The sequence below is a fragment of the Neopsephotus bourkii genome, unplaced genomic scaffold (assembly GCF_033783945.1).
Source record: "Neopsephotus bourkii isolate Nb327-2 ecotype Australia unplaced genomic scaffold, CSIRO-AGI_Nbou_v1 NB_969, whole genome shotgun sequence".
Taxonomy (NCBI): Eukaryota; Metazoa; Chordata; class Aves; order Psittaciformes; family Psittacidae; genus Neopsephotus; species Neopsephotus bourkii.
The window spans coordinates 75,609-96,227 of record NW_026901463.1 but is presented as its reverse complement, the minus strand read 5'-3'; the positions used below and the strand labels follow the sequence as shown (position 1 = coordinate 96,227).

At 44.3% G+C, this 20,619-nt stretch overlaps 1 protein-coding gene across 1 annotated transcript in view; it reads left to right on the top strand.

Moving 5' to 3' along the window:
* CNOT1 (CCR4-NOT transcription complex subunit 1) overlaps positions 1-20,619 on the top strand; it is a 79,966-nt gene that overhangs the window by 13,075 nt on the left and 46,272 nt on the right. The window contains exons 10-15 of the mRNA XM_061359374.1: positions 357-527; positions 1,081-1,208; positions 10,744-10,984; positions 12,419-12,538; positions 13,841-13,963; positions 14,205-14,356. Coding sequence (XP_061215358.1) covers positions 357-527; positions 1,081-1,208; positions 10,744-10,984; positions 12,419-12,538; positions 13,841-13,963; positions 14,205-14,356 — 935 coding nt within the window. The remainder of the gene's footprint in view (positions 1-356; positions 528-1,080; positions 1,209-10,743; positions 10,985-12,418; positions 12,539-13,840; positions 13,964-14,204; positions 14,357-20,619) is intronic.

Here is a 20,619-nt window from a genome sequence, read left to right as displayed (position 1 = left end):
TCTACAAAAGGAATGAGTTAGCATGCTAAGAAAGAGGTTGTGTGTTTGGGTTTTGTTTTTTTTTTTGTGGTTTTTTTTTTTTTTTTTTAGGACTTGTTAATGAAATGTTTGGAAGGATAGACATTGCTGCCTGTGGTGCTGGGGAAGTGCAATCTCACAGGCTAGTTTCAAACATTAACTTGCATGAAGTTCTCACAACTATCTAAATCCTATTCTTTTTAAAACCAAAGCCCTTGCTTTCAACTAGAAGTCAGGTGTATGTTAAGCTGGGTAAATTACAGATGAAGAGGGGTTCTTACAAGACAGTATTGAAGACTCTAATGTTTAAGACTGACTACTTGTTTTTCTGGTTGCAGAATCCTAGCCTAGACTTCAAAGTAGTAACCTATGAATTGGACCATCTGGGATTTCAGATTCGTGACAGCAAGGGCCTGCATATTGTGGTGTTTGGCATCCAGAGAGGGCTGGGCATGGAAGTTTTTCCTGTTAATGCCATATATAGACCTTGGAAACATGCAGAGGGCCAGGTAAGCGTACCAGTGTTTCTGCTGTATCTGTACAACACCTGCCAAGTTCCTGGATTTATTGAAAGGTAAATGTGGATTGGTAATGTGAATTTTGAGACAAGCCACACTGGAGAACTTGGCCTATTAAGGCATAGGCCTCAGGTATGTTACTGAAGTACAGTCTGTTAATTGAACAGTGTCTTCATTGTTTGAGAGGAGATGGTCACTTGCTGTACATGTGTGGCAGCACCTTTGGTTTTAGCAGAATTCTGGTGCATGGTTCAGCTGAGTGTAGAACTGTTGCTGCAGTTGTGCTGTGAGCTTTTTTTACCTGGCTACACAAAAGGGCTACATCTTTGTGCAGGCCAGTCCCCACAGCACATCTCTATTTGTTGTTTTCAGAAATTCTGGGGGAAGTGTGAGGTTCAGTCTTGCGTAAAACGTTGATAATATATTTTGGCTCATCTCTGCTGATTCATTGATTTGCATCATTTTCAGAAATGTGGCAGTTGATAAAGTGGAAGGAACCCTAAACTCAAAATATCTAAACTATTTCTGCTGTCTTTTATTACAGCTCTCCTTCATTCAGCATTCCCTCATAAACCCTGACATCTTCTGTTTTGCTGACTACCCTTGTCATACTGTTGCCACAGACATCCTGAAGGCACCACCAGAGGATGACAACAGGGAAATCGCTACATGGTAAACCTGCTTCTGACTCCTTTTCATACCTAGAGAAGGATTACTTGTCTGGTCAAATATGGCTTTGTAGTCATGCAACCAGATTTATTTGTAGCTGTGTATATCCCAAGACATCAGCCATTAATATTTGAACAATGTTTGATTGATGAAAGTTCTCATGTTATCCAAACTTGTCATGCGTTTCCCTAATATTTGAAAGTGTACTGCTAGTTCTTGCTTTTAATGGAGTCGTCCAGTTCTCTGGAGAATTTCTGCTGATGTATTTTGGGACATACTGTGAGCTGATATAAAGGTTTAAAGGTGGTATGAATTTAAATGTCTTTCCCAGGATGACATGAGGGAAACCTGCTGTACTTGTGTCGTGGTTTAAGCCCAGCCACACAGCTTGCTCTCTCACTCCCCCCCTTCCTCCCCCCCACTCCTGGAGGGATGGGGAGGAGAATTGAAAGAACCTAACTCCCACGGGTTAAGATAAGAACAGTCCAATAAATAAGGTATAACACGAAACCACTACTGCTACCACCAATAATAATTGATGGCTTGGCTTAGCAAGCGAAGATTTGGGAAGTGCTTTAACCACGCTTACTACAAGCATGATGACCAAGGGCATGTGGGATATGCAAATCTGGGAAAAGGGGTGCTGAGGCAGTCAGAAAGTGTTTGATCACGACTCTCAACTCCTGAGCTAACATGAGCTACCCATGCGCTGGTCCGCCTGCATGCAACCTTGCATCTTGCAGCTTCCCATGCACTTTGTCACCTACCATTTTGACCCCCGCTTGTCTATACAGACAAGTGAGAGTAAGCCCTTCCAACCTGCACAGTGGATTTTTTAGGTGAAGCGCAGCTTGCACAGAACTGGCCCCACCCTTTAAACCTGAGGTTTAACTGGCACAGCCTAGTTAGCTAGGACAATGACAGCAAAGTCCACAGGTCATAGGTTTTGTAAGAGTGTCCTTCTCTCTGATGGAAGACCATACAAGGCTAGACGAGCTCCATCAGCCCGGGTTTGAAGATAGGAGTTTTTCTCCTCATATGAGGAGGGCCTGACTATGCTAATGAAGATTCGGGAAAACCTTTAGACATGCATTCTGAACAAGACTGTCATCTCCTACCACCAATAATAATAATGATAAGGGAAATAACAAGGGAAGAGAATACAACCACTTGGCACCCGCTGACCAATACCCAGTCCAGCTGAGCAGTGATCTAACCCTTTTGAGTAACTGCCCTCACTTCTACATCCCAGGCATGACATGCTGTGGTATGGAATACATCTTTGGCTAGTTTGGGTCAGGTGTCCTGTCTCTGCTTCCTCCTGGCTTCCGCTCCTCCCTGGCAGAGCATGAGACTCACGAAGTCCTTGGTCAGAGTAAACATTACTGAGCAACAACTAAAAACATTGGTGTTATCAGCTCTGTTCTCAGGCTGAAAGTTAAAAACACAGCACTGCACCAGCTACTAAGAAGGAGAAAAATGACTGCTACTGCTGAACCCAGAACAGTATCCAGCACTTACTTATTCCATACCATTCATGTCATGCTCAGATCCCACATTTTCAATATACCATCACTCTTATCTCGTATATATACATATATATACATCCACACAGAGAGAGAAATCATTCTGTAGTGCATGGACCAATCCCTATAAAGCTGCTGAGTTAATTTGGTCCATGATGTCAGGCTCCATCTCTTGTAACAGTCTTTCAAAACAGGAGAGGATGTGTACACTGTTGGATCACTGCCTGCTGATGCTGATCGTTCCTTTACCGCAGCACTCGTCTGGTTTCATCAAAATTCATTCTCTGTTGGGATGATGGTCAGAGGGAAGGGGCAATCGCTGGTGACCTGAAGACATCTGGTTGATGGGCTATAAAAGTGCTACATAGCAGGCAACAACATACAATTGAGTTCATTGGCTGTTTTCCCCTAAAATCAAATCCCCTTGAGGTATACATCGGACTTCCCCATCATCATGCATTAACCACCAAGTGTATCTGGGTCGCTGAGCAAAATCAATCCCACGAGTGGGTTTGCCTTTACCTGGAGCAGGAATAACCCAGAATGTCTTCCCAAGCAAATTCTTCATGTGCACCACAGGAGCTTTGTCCCCCTCTACAGTGCGTAAAAGTTCTGACTGTGCTGGGCCAGCCTTGTTGGCAGATCCTCTGGTGTTGAGCAACCAGGTGGCTTTTGGTAAATGTGTATCCCAGTGTTTCAAAGTCCAACCACCCATTGCTCTCAGTGTAGTTTTTAACAGCCCATTGTACCATTCAATTTTCCCAGAGGCTGGTGCATGGTAGGGGATGTGATATACCCACTCAATGCCATGCTCTTTGACCCAAGTGTTTATAAGGTTATTCCAGAAATGAGTCCTACTGTCTGACTCAGTTCTCTCTGGGCTGCCGTATTGCCACAAAATCTGTTTTTCATGGCCCAGGATAGTGTTCGGGGCAGTGGCGTGGGGCACAGCGTATGTTTCCAGGCATCCGGTGGTTGCTTCCACCATGGTAAGCATAGGGTACTTGCCTTGGTGGGTTGGGGAGAGTGTGATACAGTCAATCTGCTAGGCCTCCCTATATTTATACTTAAGGCACTGTCCTCCATACCAGAGAGGCTATAACCGTGTAGCTTGCTTAATTGCAACACATATTTCACACTCATGAATAACCTGGGCAATAGGTGTCTTCAGGTCACCAGCGACTGGCCCTGACTTCCCTCCAACCATCATCCCAACAGAGAATGAATTTTGATAGAACCAGGCAAGTTCTGCAGTAAAGGAACGATCAGCATCAGCAGGCAACGATCCAACACTGCACGCAGCCTTTCCTACGCTGAAAGACTGTTACAAGGGATGGAACCTGATATGGACTGAATGGACTCGGAAGCATTATAGGGGTTGGTCCATGTACTAAGAAATGATCTCTTTCTGTCTGTGTGTGCATGTATATATATGTAAGAGCGACGATATATTTAAAATGTGGGATCTGAGCATGACGTGAATGGTATGGAATAAGGGGTGGATACTCTGTCTCCACCTATTTTCTCTTATCATTATTATCATTGGTGGTAGCAGTAGTGATTTGTGTTATACCTTAGTTACTGGACTGTTCTTATCTCAACCCAGGGAAGTTACATTATTTCGATTCTCCTCCCCATCCCTCCGGGAGTGGGGAGGGGAAGGAAAGAAAGAGGGAGGAAGCAGGGGAATGAGTGAACGAGCTGCGTGGCTGAGTTTAAACCACGACAATATCAGAGAGGCTTTAAATGTTTGGCTTGCTTAATTGCAGCATGTTTCACATTGGTGAATAACTTTGGCAATAGTGTCCATTGTTAAGTCCACTCCTCGATCACAAGGCCATTTGAATGTTGCATCTCTGCCCTGATGGCCTGAAGTGTCTTGGGCCCACCAGACCAAAAATAATTCACCCTTATGTTGCCAATCTAAATCCATCTGAACCACTTAAATTTTAGCAGCTATATCCACTTTTTGGTTGTTCTGGTATTTCTCAGTGGCCTGACTCTTGGGTACATGGCATACCTTCACCACCAGGTTCTGCATCCGGGCAGCAATGTCTTGCTGCACTGCAGCAGCCCAGATGGGTTTTCCTCTGTGTTGCTAGTTGCTCTGATTCCATTGCTGCCAACGCACCCACAGGGCATTTGCCACCATCTTTAAGTCAGTACAGGGATAAAGTACTGGCCGCATTTCTCATTCAGCAATGTCCAAGGCCAGCTGGATGGCTTTAACCTCTGCAAACTGACTCAATTCATCGTCTCCTTCAGCAGTTTCTGCAACCTGTCATGAGGGACTCCATACAGCTGCCTTCTGTCTCCAATGCTTTCCCACAAAACTGCAGAACCCATCAGTAAGGAAGGCATACTGCTTTTCACTTTCTGATAGTTTATTATATGGTGGTTCCTCTTGAGCACACATCACTTCCTCCTCTGGTGACATTCCAAAAATCTTTGCCCTCTGGGCAGTCCATGGATGACTTCTAGAATTCCTGCATGACTGAGATTTCCTGTTCGAGCTTGTCTTATTACTGTGGCCCCCTTACTCCATGTAGCATCGTTTGCATGATGTGTAGAGGAGATACTGCCTTTGAACATCCAGCCCAGCACGGGCAACCAGGGTGCCAGGAGGAGCTGTGCTTCGGTGCCAGGAGGAGCTGTGCTTCAGTGCCAGTCACTTCCGAAGCAGCTAGGACCCCTTCGTAGGCTGCCAGTATCTCTTTCTCAGTTGTGGTATTGCTGGCCTCAGTTCCTCTGTATCCCTGACTCTAAAAGCTGAAGGTTCAGCCTTGGGTCTCCCCTGTAACTTTCTGCCAGAGGCCCCAGGTGAGACCATTCTCCTCTGCTGCAGTGTCAAGCACATTTTTTACATCTGGCCCTGTCCAGACTGGTTCAAGGGCTACTGCATGAACTATGTCTCGTTTAATTTACTCAAAGGCTTGTTGTTGCTCAGGGCCCCATTTGAAATTATTCTTCTTCCAGGTCACATGAAAGAGAGGGCTTACAATCAAACTGTAATTCGGGATCTGCATTCTGCAGAACACCCCAGCACCTAAGAAAGCTTGTGTTTCTTTCTTGTTAGTTGGTGGAGACATTGCTGTTATCTTGTTGATTACATCTGTGGGGATCTGGTGACATCCATCTTGCCATTTTATTCCCAAAAACTTAATCTCCTGTGCAGGTCCCTTGACCTTACTCTGGTTTGTGGCAAAACTGCCTTTCATCAGGATTTGGATTATTTTCCTCCCTTTCTCCAACACTTTTTCTACTGTATCACCCCACACAATAAGGTCATCAGTGTATTGCAGGTGTTCTGGAGCTTGCCTCTGCTCCAGTGCAGCCTGGATCAGTCCATGGCAGATGGTAGGGCTGTGTTTCCACCCCTGGAGCAGTCGATGCCAAGTGTACTGGACTCCCCTCCAAATAAAAGCGAACTGTGGCCTGCACTCGGCTGTCAAAGGGATTGAGAAAAATGCATTGGCAATATCAGCTGTGGCATCCCTCTTGGCTGCTTTTCACTTCAGTTCATACTGGAGATCTAGCATGTCTAATTCGGCAGCACTCAATGGTGGTGGCTTCATTCAGGCCATGATATTCTACTGTTAGTCTCCACTCTCTGTTAGACTTTCACACTGGCCATTTGGGGCTATTAAATGGTGAGCTGGTGCTACTGGTCACTCCCTGACTCTCCAGTTTATGGATCAGCTTATGGATGGAAATCAGGGAGTCTCGGTTGGTGCGATATTGCCACTTGTGCGCTGTTGTGGTTGCGTTTGGCACTTGTTGTTCTTCGACCTTCAGCAACCCCACAACAGAAGGATCCTGTGAGAGGCCAGGCAAGGTGGACAGCTGCTCAATTTCCTCTGTCTCCAAAGCAGCAGTACCAAAAGCCTATCGGTGCCTATTTGGGTCTTTGAAGGTGCCATCTCCTGAGACAGTCTATGCCAAGGATGCATTGAGCCTCTGGACCAGTCACAATGGGGCGCTTTTGCCACTCCTTCCCAGTCAGGCTGATTTCAGGCTCCAGTACAGTCAACTCCTGGGATACTCCTGTCACTATAGAAATATGAATGGACTCCACCCCTTGACAGCTTGATGGCATCAGGGTACACTGTGCACTGGTATCTACTAGAGCCTTATATTTCTGTGGGACTGATGTGCCAGGCCATCTGATCCATGCAGTCTATGAAACCCAGTTGTCCCTCACCTCCACCTGGCTGGAAGCAGCGCCCATCTAATAGTGATCTTAAGATTCTCCACTTAGGTCTTGTAGAAAGGGATTAGTATGCCTTATCATAGGAGCTAGAGTAAAATCAGGTCTTTCTCTTCATCTGGGAACCTGCTCACCAGAGACTGAAGCCGCAGCTTTCATGGGATGGTCAGCCTTGACCTTTGTTCTCCTCTTCAGTTCTCCCACCCGTTGCTCCATAACCGAGGTAGGTTTTCCATCCCACTTCGTCATGTCTTCTCTGTGGTCCTGCAGGTGAAACCATAGGGTGGCCCGTGGCGTATACCTTCTATATCTTCTCCCTCGAACAGTAGGACGCATTTTGTTAATAGCTGAGACGTTTGTTGGTACATGTGAGGAGCTGGATAGATCAGATAGATCGTCTCTCAATTGCTTGAGCTCCTGGGACAGTTTTTCCACATCTGAGATGATGGAAGGGGTGAGATTGTCTTTGAACTCTTGGAGTTTATGAATCATTTCATCGACTTTTAGTCGCACTATGTTTTTTCATGTTACTGTTACCACTGAATGGGCATATGATGTGATGGTGCATTCCGTGTAAATTCCGCCACATTGGTCCTTTACATTTGACTTCATCTAGATCTATGGGTACTTTCCTGTTATTCAGCTTGATGTGATAGATCATGTCTACAGTGGCTGATTCCCTCAGAGAGTGGATGCCTTTCTCTAGTGTAGTCCACTTGGCCGAATGACTCATAACATCATCCTTGTATGGAAACCTTTTTTTTTTCACAGCTGCTAAGAGCTTCTTCCAAAGGCTGAGGGACCCTTTCTCTTTTGCAATTGTTTTGTCAACTCCCTCTTCCCTAGCAAGTAATGCCAGCTGCTTGGCTCCCCTGCCTTCTGGTTTGTGACTTTCGGCCCCATTACCCAACATCAGAGCAACCGGGTGATGATGTGCTCCCCTGGTTGATAGATAAAATCTTTTGTCATATTCCCTAACTCCGTTGAGGTCCGGGGTCGAGAAGTCACCTTTTCTTCTTCTTTATGTGATAATGACTCCTGATCAGATGCTGTCCCAGGTAGAAAATGCATTTCCATTTCTTCTTCATCTTGTTCCTTCGTCTTTCTTGTCTTTTTTTTTTTTTTTTTTTGCTTTTCTTCTTGAGTACAGGAGCAACCGATATTGGTATAAATTAGTCCTCTGGTTTAGCTGCAGTATCTGTTGTCAGGGTTTGGGTAGCTACTGTACTTGTCGCTCGGATTTGAGCAGCTACTGTACTTATTGCTGGGGCTGGTGTAGCTGGTGTACGTGGAGATTGATTAGCTGTGCTGTCTGTTACAATCAAAGTTTGAGTAGCTACTGTACTTGTCGCTAGGGCTGGTGTAGCTGCTGTGCTTGGTCCTGGAGTATCTGTGCTGCCATCAGATCCAGGGACATTTTTTTTCCTTTCAGGGTGCTGGATAGTGTTGAACAGGGCTCTGTAAGCATAGGCCAAGACCCAGCACCTTGCCATGATTTGTCCCTTTCTGGTACGACCAGGATGACAACACACCTCATTTAAGTGTTTTACTAATTTTTCTGGATTTTTCACTTGTTCGGTGGTGAAGATCCAAAGCAGTGGAGGGGCTCGCTGGCCTAGATGCTTGCCCATACTATCCTATGTGCCCTGCCACGCATGACTGTCCAGCCGCAGGGAAAATCTTTTGGTCCTCCTATATCGTCGTCAAACCCTAGACAAGGCCCAAACCCGACTCTGCTCGGCTCTTGATATGAGACGATATGGTTGTTGGTATAACACATTCTGTATGTGTGCCAACATGGTGATCCCCATCAAAATAAGCAGGCAGGTCTCAAGGGTGCCTAAAGGTCAGTCAAAACATTCAGAATTCTCAAATGATGCTTTAAATTATCTGGTTTTGGGGTCTGGGAGCATGAGGGAATGTTTACTTCACAGGTTTGACCACCCAAGGAAGAGAAAAAAAATGTGTAACTGTTAAACACAAAGTATAGAGGTGATGACCACACTGGGAATGCAAGCCAGATCAGTTTCATGATCAATGAGTGTATTGTATTAGAAATCAGTACCATAAAGTACAGTGAAACAAGAACCTTAGCCCAAGGCCCCCAGCCGATAAACACTAGAAGAGCAAATACTGGCTATAACTAAGGTATGACATATTGAAACTGTGAGATCAAGAGCAACAACTTTGAGAGCCAATAAATCAGCATTGTGACAAGTGACTATTAATCCAAAACTATGAATGCTTGTCAAAAATACAATTAGACACACACTGTTCAGATCTGTCGTTATCTCAACCCTTCGTGCGCCGCGTGGGACACCACAAAGAACTGTTATGGTTTAAGCCCAGCTACGCAGCTCGCTCTCTCCCCCCCCTTACTCCCCTTCTGCTCTTGGAGGGATGGGGAGGATAATTGAATGAGTCTAACTCCCATTGGTTGAGATCAGAACAGTCCAGTAACTAAGGTATAGCACAAAACCAGTACTGCTACCACCAATAATAATAATGATAAGGGAAATAACAAGGGAAGTGAATACAACCGCTCACCACCTGCCAACCAATACCCAGCCCGACTTAGCAGTGCTCTAGCCCCTCTGGGTAACTCACCCCAGTTCTACATCCTGCGCATGAAGTGCTGTGGCATGGAATGCATCTTTGGTTAGTTTGCGTCAGGTGTCCTGTCTCTGCTTTCTCCTGGCTCCCCCTCTTCCCTGACAGAGCATGAGACTCAGAAAATCCTTGGTCAGAGTAAACATTACTTAACTCCAATGTTTTTAGTTGTTGCTATCAGCGCTGTTCCCAGACTGAAAGTTAAAAACACAGCACTGCACCAGCTGCTAAGAAGGAGAAAAATGGCTGCTACTGCTGAACCCAGGATAACTTCTATGAAAGAATTTCTGGGATTTAAAAAGTAAATTTATATAGCTATTGTGGAGTTGTTGCATAAAGGTGACGAGCTGACCCTTACACCCCTTCTTTTGATACAGCTTTGTAGCTCATTTCAGTGAATATGTTTAGTTCTATTTCCATTGTATGGCCAAGAAGAGGAAATTGGGGGTGGAGAATGTGGGTAAATTGGGGAAGGTGGCAATGATTGTTTGTCTCTAAAGCTGATGAAAGAAGTAGAGTATCTTCACTAAGTTTCACAGGTGGGGACTTGGAGGAGTTCTAAAAAAAGGTGTATTCCATCTCTGGAAGGAAGTATGTTTCAACCTAAATTATCTACCTCAAGTTTAATTCTTTTTCAAACATCAGGTTTTACTTTTCCCCCTTCCTTAACAGAATCAGAAGCTCTTAAGCTCTTAAATGGGTTTGTAAACAAAACCAAACAAACAAACAAGCAAAAACCCCACACAAAAAAAACCCAAACAAAAGAAGTAAAAGTATTAATTTTCATGGTTAAGAATAGTCTTGTAAGCTTAATTCTATGTGACAAGAGCTGCAACATCAGGTTTCATAGAATCCCAGATTGGTTTGGGTTGGGATGTGAAAGCTCATCCACTTACAACCCGGTGCCACAGGCAGGGACCCCTTCCACTAGACCAGGTTGCTTCAAGGTCCAAACTGGCCTTGAACACTGCCAGGGATGGAGCAGCCGCAGCTCCTCCGGGCAACCTGTGCCAGGGCCTCACCACCCTCACTTTGAAGAACTTCCTAATGTCGAATCTAAATTAGGTTTGCAGCAGGCATTGCTTTGTATTATCTCAGTTCTAGAAAATGCTGGAATCCTGGATCCTGTAAGCTGACTTCTTTAATTATTTTTTTTCTCTCTTTGTGTGTGTGGTGTGTTTCTGTCTTTTGTTAGGAAGAGCCTAGATTTGATTGAGTCTCTGTTACGTTTGGCAGAAGTGGGACAGTATGAACAGGTTAAGCAGCTCTTCAGTTTTCCTATCAAGCATTGCCCAGATATGTTGGTGTTGGCCTTACTACAGATCAACACATCCTGGCATACCTTGCGCCACGAACTCATCTCTACACTCATGCCAGTTTTCCTTGGCAACCATCCCAACTCTGCCATCATTTTGCACTATGCATGGCATGGACAAGTAAGTATTTTCACTGGAGTGTGTCTGTAGCTTGCTCAGGTAACTGAAAGCTTGTTAAGTGATTTGGACAGTCAAAACAGCAATGTTTGTATTAGCTTATGAACTGTGTAATTTAAAACCCAAGAAGTGCTTAATGCAAAGTAATACGAGTTGAAGCAAACTGTTGTGATTTAATTTTTTTTGGGGAAATATATTCAGAACAAAGAAATAATGTTCACTGAGAAAATATTCCTGTAAAAGTACAGATCAAATTTAAGTTTGCCTGTTTTAACCATTCAGTTTTAACCAAAGTTGACCACAGTTTGTTTGCTTGTTTTTAACCACACCCCCCCCCCCCCAACTCTCTACCTTACACATTTGAAGTGTAAAAACCTGAAGCAGTAAGAGGTGAGGAGGTTTAAACCAAAATTATCTCAATTGTACTTATGAAAAGATGAAGGCTATTCTAGGTATAAAGAAACTATTTATACTCTTAAGAGTCTAGGATGTTTTCTGAAAACTTAAGAATTGCTGCTGAGCTTTTTCGAGGAGAGCTTCCATGTAGAGATGGGGTAAATATATATGCAAATCCATGCTTTTAATAGGGAAACAAGTAGGCCTTTTGGTATGGCCTTCATTATTGCATCCGCTGGTAATTAAGCAAATAGGAGTCATAAGAAGAAACTTAAAGCAGTGGAAGCCTCTGGGGTTGGAGGGAATCTGCAGTAGAAAACATCTTGTCCTGTTCGAGTAGCATTAATAAGAAGCTTAGTCCACATTCACTGCAAAATGATGGCTATTTGCTAGCTGGAGTGCTATGAGCATTTTATTTTTTTCCTGACAACTCTTTAAAAATTGTAGAATGAGGGGTAGGATATAAGTGATGTGCTTTTTGCATAAGGTCTTGAAATGGCAGCATATGCAGTTTTCCCACAGGGTAGGCTTCAGAATTAAGTACGCAATGATGGCTGCTATGTTACACAGTGCCATTCCACAACTTGAGGATGTTTCACTTCCCCAGATGAGGAAACCTTTTAAGCAAACCCCTTGCTGCCATCCCAATCTTATTTGTGCTGTAGTTTCAAAATGTCCCTGTAAAGAGCTAGGTACTGTTTTCCATGTTAAGATGTGACATTGCAATTCTCACTTCAGGACATCATGTCAAGCATAACATGTTGTACATGATTTTCATATTTCAAAATCAGTTTCTCTACAATTGAGAAGAATTAGAGCTGTACACTCAGAGATAGAGTTCTACATACTTACCGTTCTTAGTCATTCTGCATCCTTTAGTAGCTTCAGGATAGTTTGTTATTGCACAAAAGCCCAACTTAGAAGTTCTGAAGCTAAAGAGCAAATAATGTTTGCATGTTAAGCTTTAGAAGTAAAATATCGTACTTAATGTTCACGTAGTTGATCCTTTTCCTAGAGGCATCCTAATGTAATTCTCCTTAGGGTCAGTCTCCTTCGATTCGTCAGCTGATCATGCATGCAATGGCAGAATGGTACATGAGAGGGGAGCAGTATGACCAGGCAAAACTCTCACGTATTCTTGATGTGGCACAAGACTTGAAGGTGAGTTTTCCAGAGCACTGCTGTTATTTTCTGTCCAATGCAGACTTGCTCATCTTTAAGAAAAGCTAAGTTTAACTTAGTTGTGACTCACTTAGGAAGGATTGCTTTGTTTAAGCATGTCTGAATTCAGTTGTTACTGCTGTACCTAGTCTTAGTTAAAAAAAAAAAAAAAAGGCAAAAAGAAATCCTATGCTCATGTGGATTTTAAGTACTCTTCAGCTGAGCTGTGGTATCTGACTACATATGCTTTCTAGGGTGCAAGTGCTGTCCACTTATGAGCCCAAGACATTTCACTTGGTGTTTGCAGTAGAGTTGGTTACATAGCTTAGTTGACAAGTTACTTGGGAAGCAGTGTAATAGAGCTGCTTGCTATGTGAATGTACTGTAAATCCAGGAAGAGCTTTGACTGTTTTAACCTCGAATACCATTAAAATTAGAACGTAGTAAATATCCATCAGATATTTGTGTGAAGGTGGCACTGCTGAGATTCATGGAACAGGGTTTTCTTAATACTACTACTTCTCAGCTGTTTACATGTTCACAAAAGAGGCTGGAAGTTGTGACTGACTTCTCTGAGGCCTTTACTGCTTCCTAAAGTTAGATGCAAAATAATTGCATGTTTCAGTACAAAAGCATCAACTGCTGCTTGAAGACAGTCTTGTTGTAGCAGTTTCTGTTTTAAAAGTTGAATGCTTTGAGGAGGTAGCACATTCAAAGAAGCTCTGAAGGGAGCTCTGTTTACAGGGAGATGACAGGCTCTTCTGATTAATTTTGTTGCACTGTCAACTTGGTAGCTCCACTTGCTGGTGGATATTCATAAAGAGGAGTTTAAATATCAACACAAGGTGGCTTCAAAGAAGGGGTAGGGTCATGATTTGAAATGAGAGCTCTTGCTTATTTCTCTCCTGAGCAAGCTATAAGTGAAGCTTGTAGTACCAATTTTTTTGTTGACTAAGAAAAGCATAGTAGCATGAAGAAAATTCTTCACAGTGAGGGTGGTGAGGCACTGGCACAGGTTGCCCAGAGAAGCTGTGGCTGCCCCATCCCTGGCAGTATTCAAGGCCAGGTTGGATGGGGCTTGGAGCAACCTGGTCTAGTGGAAGGTGTCCCTGCCCATGGCAGGAAGTTGGAACTGGATGGGCTTTCAGGTCCTTTCCAACCCAAACCAATCTGGGATTGTATGTGATAGCAAGATTTCTTTACTAAGAAACATACGGGGATTAAAAAGGGAAGAAAGGAGATGGGGTATCCTTGTGTCTTCACTAGTAGTCTTCTGATATTTCCCCCCCCCCCCCCCTTTAGGCCTTGTCAATGCTGCTAAATGGTACTCCATTTGCTTTTGTTATTGACCTTGCTGCACTTGCCTCTCGACGGGAATACCTCAAACTTGACAAATGGCTCACAGATAAAATTCGCGAGCATGGGGTAAAACAGTTTTTTTTTCTTATTTCTTCACTCTGTCAGTGATTAACTCAAGTCATTTTAACAATCTTATAAGTAGCTTTAATGTTGTGGAAAGTGTCCATGGTCTGATAGTTCAATGTTTTCACTGAACTATAATAGCTTAGTAAAATTCTTTCCATGGTGCAGTTGCCAAGTTTGAAATAGCGGCTTGGATGCTGTTTGAGCGATTAAGAGAACATTACTTTCCACCACCCCCCCTTAGGAGCCTTTCATCCAGGCCTGTATGACTTTTTTAAAGAGAAGATGTCCATCTATCCTGGGTGGCCTTGCTCCAGAAAAAGATCAGCCCAAAAGTGCTCAACTTCCTCCAGAAACCTTGGCAACTATGTTGGCATGTCTTCAAGCTTGTGCTGGGTAAGGATTATACTGCTTATGTGGAATGTGTAATCTCTTTGCAGCTTATTTGCTGGCACATGGTCATAGCTGGTTTAGAATTTCACACAGAGAATGGGGTTCATGAGAGTAAATAAGCTTGCAGGCATAGATCCAGATGTATGTTTAATTTTGCACTGAGACTTGTAGGGTAGGCATTCAAGACAAGAGCTTGAGTGCTCTTGTGTTTATAATCAAACAAGTGAGTTGAGCTTTGAGGGATGGCTGGTTAGTCAGATCCTGGGTTGTTAATGACTAGATACAGAGCTGTAATTTGGACAGAAAGGGATACAGGCCGTAATTACAGAATGTGACAGCATGCAGTGACTGTGGAAAGGATTTTGTGGTTTTGTTAAGCCAAATGCCTCTGTATGTGGTTGCTACCCTAGCAGAAAGGGCTAATGCAATCATTATATGTTGGAGCAAAGCGGTGATTATTGTAATGTAATTGAGACTGAAACTAGACATGTGTAACTTATGTTGTCTTCATTTGGGATAGTCTAGAAGTAGTCAAAGAGTGAAAAATATCTAAGGTCTTTTTCAAGCCAGATTGTTCAGCTAAGGTCCAGAATAAAAAGTGTATGTCATGGAGAGCAGTTTTATCTGCTAGAGGGAGGGGTGGATGACAGAAAGGCTGATGGAAACTGGAATTGGGCAAACCATTTTTTAAATACTGTATTCACATTTTGTAAAAATGGCTGATTGTAAAATATTTGTGGTGTCACTTCTTGCTGCTGTCAGATCAAGCTGGTATTTAACTGCAGCACTATTTGAGGTAACTAGGTGTAGCTTAGTGTGACATGTGAGCCAAAGGGGCTGAAAGCTAGAGATAATGCTAGTTTTGGTGTTAAAGTTTGACACCAAAAGAGACTGCCATGTCTCAGTAACAATGTGTGTTACCTGATCGAAGGCTTCTGTTGTGTTCCCTGGTTTAGCCAGTGTTGTCTTGAAAAATTTAAGAAACACTTTAAAGGTATCCAGGATGATTCATGCCTCTGTAGATGTCAGGAAATGAGTATCAACATAGATTTGTCATGATGGATATTTGATCTAGAAGGGAATTTGGGGTAGCTCTAAGATTTTAAGGTAAAGGATTTTCCTGATTTCTGCAGGGACCTGTGCAGTTAAACTCCAAAATGCTGTTTGAATATTGCTTCTGAAATATAATGGCCTAGCATGCCTCTTGAACTAAGAAGATGGCTGTTACTTTTCAACTCAAAGTGCTTCTTCTAAGACTACAGCTCACAAGTTAACTTTTATTTTGCATGCTACCACATTCAGATTTAGAGGTTTAATAGTTAACTGTAAACTTGGCTTGCATCTAATGTCACTGTGTTCTGAATCTTAATGTGTTACCAAGTTTTTTTTATTAATTTAATTCTAAGAGCTCACTAGTTCTGGCATAATTCTCAGCTTTTGGTTTCTTTTTATAGCTACTTGTATTCCCTTTTATGCAAGAATGTGACCTACTTGCAGTCATTTTCCATCAGTTATTCTCTTTGAGCTTTAAAAAGAAAATGCTTATATTTCTTTCATGAAGCAGTTGCTTTGATTAGCTCAGGTTTCAGTCACAAATGGAAGCAAGCATTGTTAAGACCAGAAGATTAAGATTGCAGTAAATGTTAAATACGTCTGGGAAGGTAGTTCCACTTGACCAGCTAAAGTCTGCCATCTCCTAAATCAGTCGATTTAGGACCCCACTCTTTAATTAGGCTGTAGTTATTACTTATCCTGGTTTGTGTCCAGAGAGATGCTGCTTTTAGCCATCAGGACCCTGCGTGTTCTGAGACTATTAATGGTGCCGCTTATTTATCACTGGTGAGCACTGTAGTTGTGGCATCATGTAGCAGAGAGGCTTCAAAAAGCAACGTGTTCCTTCTATTACTGAGGGCTTTTATAGTAAAATTGGGGTGCTTGTGGGCACCACAGGTTGACCAAGCTTGTGACTTGGTCACAAACTGCGTATGAGAAGTCTTCCTCTGAAGGAGCTAGTGAGTTGAGAGGGCAGCAGTGCTTCTTCCATGATGTCATGTCCAACTCCGCCCTCGCCCCCCCCATCCCCCCACCCCCAGTAGACATACTGGGCATGATGTGCTGTGGTATGGAACACCCCTTTGGCTAGTTTGGGTCAGGTGTCCTGCCTCTGCTTCCTCCTGGCTTTCCATGCCTCTCCTCCCTGCAGAGCATGAGACTGAAAAGTCCTAGGTTGAAGTATTACTTGGCAAAAACTAAAAGCATTACTGTATTATCAGCATTGTTCTCAGACTAAAGCTGAAAACGCAGCACTGCACCAGCTACTAAGAAGGAGAAAAATAACCGTTACAGTTGAACCCAGGACAGTATCCACCCCTTACTCCATACCATGTCATGCTCATACTTTTTATATACCATCACTTTTTGTCACACACACACGCACAGATAACATTCCATAGTCCATGGACAATCCCTCTAAAGCTGCTGAATTTATCCAGTCTATGATGTCAGGCTCCATCTCTTGTAACAGTCTTTCAGGGCAGGAAAGATGGTGTGTAGTGTTGGATTGTTGCCTGCTGATGACACCACTGAACTCATCTGTTCACTGCTGAGCTCGTCTGATTCCATCAAAGTTAATTCTCTGGGGTAATGATTGGAGGCAAGTCAAGGTCAGTTGATGGTGACCTGAGGACAGTTCTGCTGCTGCTGGATTTTCCCATGACTTGATTCTCTGTTGATGATCATGACAGCACGTATCTTTTTTCAAAGGCCAAAGTGGCGGAGATGGGCATCTAGCTGTTGGGCTATAGAAGTGTTACACAGCAGGCAACAGCATATAGTTGAGTTCATTGGATGTTTTCTCCAAAATTAAATCCCCTTGAGGTACACACTGGACTTCCCCATCTTCCTGCATTACCCACCTATGAGTGGCTTTCCCTTTACCTGAAGCAGGAATAACCAAGACTGTGTTCCCCAACAGATTCTTTATGTGCAACACAGAAACTTTATACCCTTCTACAGTATACAAAAGTACTGACTGAGCTGGGCCAGCCCTGCTGGCAGATCCTCTGGTGTTGATTCGGAGAAAACTCCAGGAACAAACTCGCCAACAAAGTTTTCAAGCTGACAAGCAGGTATTCTTTATTGTGGCGCCGGGAGACACGGGGGATAACTCCTCCTAACGTGTGTCCCCGTATTGCTATACAAGCCATCCTTATATAGTCCCTGGGCATACATACATATTCATGAGGCTACGTATGGATTACATCATTTTCCAGAGAGTTCCCCGCATGCGTACAGAATTGTGGTGGTGGTCTCTGAGGGTCGTTTACTTCTTCCAACAATCTTCATCACTTCTGGCAGCCTTTGAAGCACGCGCAGTAGATGCTCATACCAGTTTAATTGGTTCGTTAGCACCAGAGACATAATAATCCTCCTATCCTCCTACTTATCAGTTAGTTTAACTGTAGCCCATCCTGGACGCCTGCAGTTCCCAGATACTCCTTATCCCTGTGTCCTGTTCTTCTAGACTGTTTTTCTTAAAACTAGGCCAACTATAACGATTTATCTTGTGAGAATTCTCAGTATGTTCTCTAGCTGTGCTCTATTTTTTTTTCTCTATGTATCATGCACCTCAGTAATTTTACATTGCTACTGTTACAAAGCCATCAAACTTAACATTACTTAAAACTACTTATAAAGGTTTCTATATCCCATTTTGTGATTTTGTGCCCCTTTGTCTCAGTGTTGACCACCCAGGTGGCTTTTGGTAAATGTGTATCCCAGTGTTTCAAAGTCCCACCACCCATTGCTCTCAGTGTAGTTTTTAACATTCCATTGTACTGTTCAATTTTCTCAGAGGCTGGTGCATGATAGGGGATGTGATATACCCACTTGGTGGTGTGCTCTTTGGCTGAAGTGTTGTGTCTTGTGCCGTGTCACCATAAGACTTGTTTCTCAAGGCCCAGGATAATGTTCCGGGCAGTGGTGTGGGGCACAGCGTGTGTTTCCAGTCATTCGGTGGGTGCTTCCACCATGCTAAGCGCATGGCGCTTGCCTTGGCAGTTCAGTTGGAGAGTGATATGATCAATCTGCCGGGTCTCCCCATGTTTGTACTTCAGCCATTGTCCTCCATACCAGAGAGGCTTTAACTGCTTGGCTTGCTTAATTGCAGCACGTTTCACATTCCTGAATAACTTGGCCAGTAGTGTCCATTGTTAAGTTCACCCTTGATCATGAGCTCATATATATCCTATATCTGCCTTGATGCCATGGTGTCATGGGCCCACCAGGCCAGAAATAATTCACCCTTATGCTGCCAATCTAAATCCATCTGAACCATCTCAGTCTTAGCAGGTTGATTCACCTATTGGTTGTCCTGATGTTCCTCAGTGTCCTGACTCTTGGGTACATGAGCATCTACGTGGTGTACCTTCACTACCAGGTTCTGCACCTGGGCAGTGATATCTTTCCACAGTGCAGCAGCCCAGATGGGTTTCCCTCTGTGTTGCCAGTTGCTCTGCTTCCATTGCTGCAACCACCCCCACAGGGCATTTGCCACCATCCATGAGTCAGTAGAGAGATAAAGTACTGGCCACATTTCTCATTCAGCAATGTCCAAGGCCAGCTGGATGGCTTTCACCTCAGCAAACTGACTCGATTCACCGTCTCCTTCAGCAGTTTCTGCAACCTGTCATGAGGGATTCCATACAGCTGCTTTCCATCTCCAATGCTTTCCCACAAAACTGCAGAACCCATCAGTAAACAAGGCATACTGCTTTTCACTTTCTGACAGTTTATTATATGGTGGTTCCTCTTGAGCACACATAACCTCCTCCTCTGGTGACATTCTGTTGGCGTGGGAGTCACGGACAACGCAGAGATGATCAATGTGATCAGCGATTGCCAATTTATTACAAAGCTTTAACTCCTTATATACCATTTACAAAGCTTTAACTCCTTATATACCATTTACAAAGCTTTAATTCCTTATATACCATTCGCTGAGGTGAGTAGCTCAATCGCTGAGGTGAGTAGCTCAAGAGAGGATGCCTTGAACACCAGAGCGGGGGAGATCAGCGTCCAGGAGCCTCAACTCAGAGCAACAAGAGCTACCGAGGGAGCCTCAAGTCCTCGACAGGACTTGCCCAGGAGGGCAGCTCAGCTGACGCGAGCAGCTGACTCACGGGGGGGCGGAGCCAGGAGGAACGGCACTATCCCTGATTGGTTAAAACCTGCCCCAGGGAGCGCGCAAACAGAGGGGCTCGAGGCAGTTTGGGCGGGCAAACAGAGCGGCTCGAGGCAGTTCGCCCGGCAGTGCGAGCGGGATGGTGAGCAGTCGCGTTATGACCAGGGCCCGGTCTGGGAGCTCTGCTCTGGCTGCCCCGGCGGTGGCCACCGTAGACACCCAGAGCGAGCCAATGAGAGGGGAGACTGCAGTGCAGACTTCGGGGTGTAGAGAGTGGCTGCACTGGTCTGGTGAGGGAAAGGTACACAATGGGCAGGACTGCACTGGGTGCTCCCTGGTGGAGGTTCTCCTGCAGCAGGTGGCTGAGCTGCGGGAAGCTATTAATAGGCTACAAGATGTCAGGGTAGCTGAGAGGAAGCAGGAATGTTTGCTCCAGGCCCAAACTGTGCAGAGTCCTCAAGCTTCCCCTGTAGCTCATGGAGAAAAGAAGGAGATTGTTAGCTCTCGAAGCTGGGAATTGGTGACAAAAAAAAAAAACAACAAAAAAAGGAGGAAAAGGACAATTAAAAGCAAGGGACTTCCTCCTGAACCTGTTGCCCCCATGCAGAACCGCTTTGCTGTCCTGCAGGGGGCTCATGAGGAAACGCACTTCTGCCAGAAACAGCTGGCTGATGCACTGGTAAAGAAGATTTTAACTGGTGCTGCCAGGAAAAAGTGGTGTAGTGGTAGGGGATTCTACTTTGAAAGGGACAGAAGCACTCGTCTGTCGGCCTGACCTGGTCTCAAGGGAGGTGTGTTGCCTACCAGGGGCACGGATCAGGGATGTGGCAGAGAGGCTGTCTGCTCTGGTAAGCCCCATGGACTATTACCCACTTCTGGTGATACATGTGGGTGCTAGGGATATAGATAGTAGTAGCCTGGGGAACATAAAGAAGGACTACAGAGCCCTGGGAGAGGTGGTTAAGGGCTCTGGAGCTCAGATAGTCTTTTTGTCTATTCTCCAGGATACAGGGGAGGACCTAAAAAAAGCTAGGAGGATTAGCCAGGTTAATAAATGGTTAAAAGGGTGGTGTCACAGTCAGGG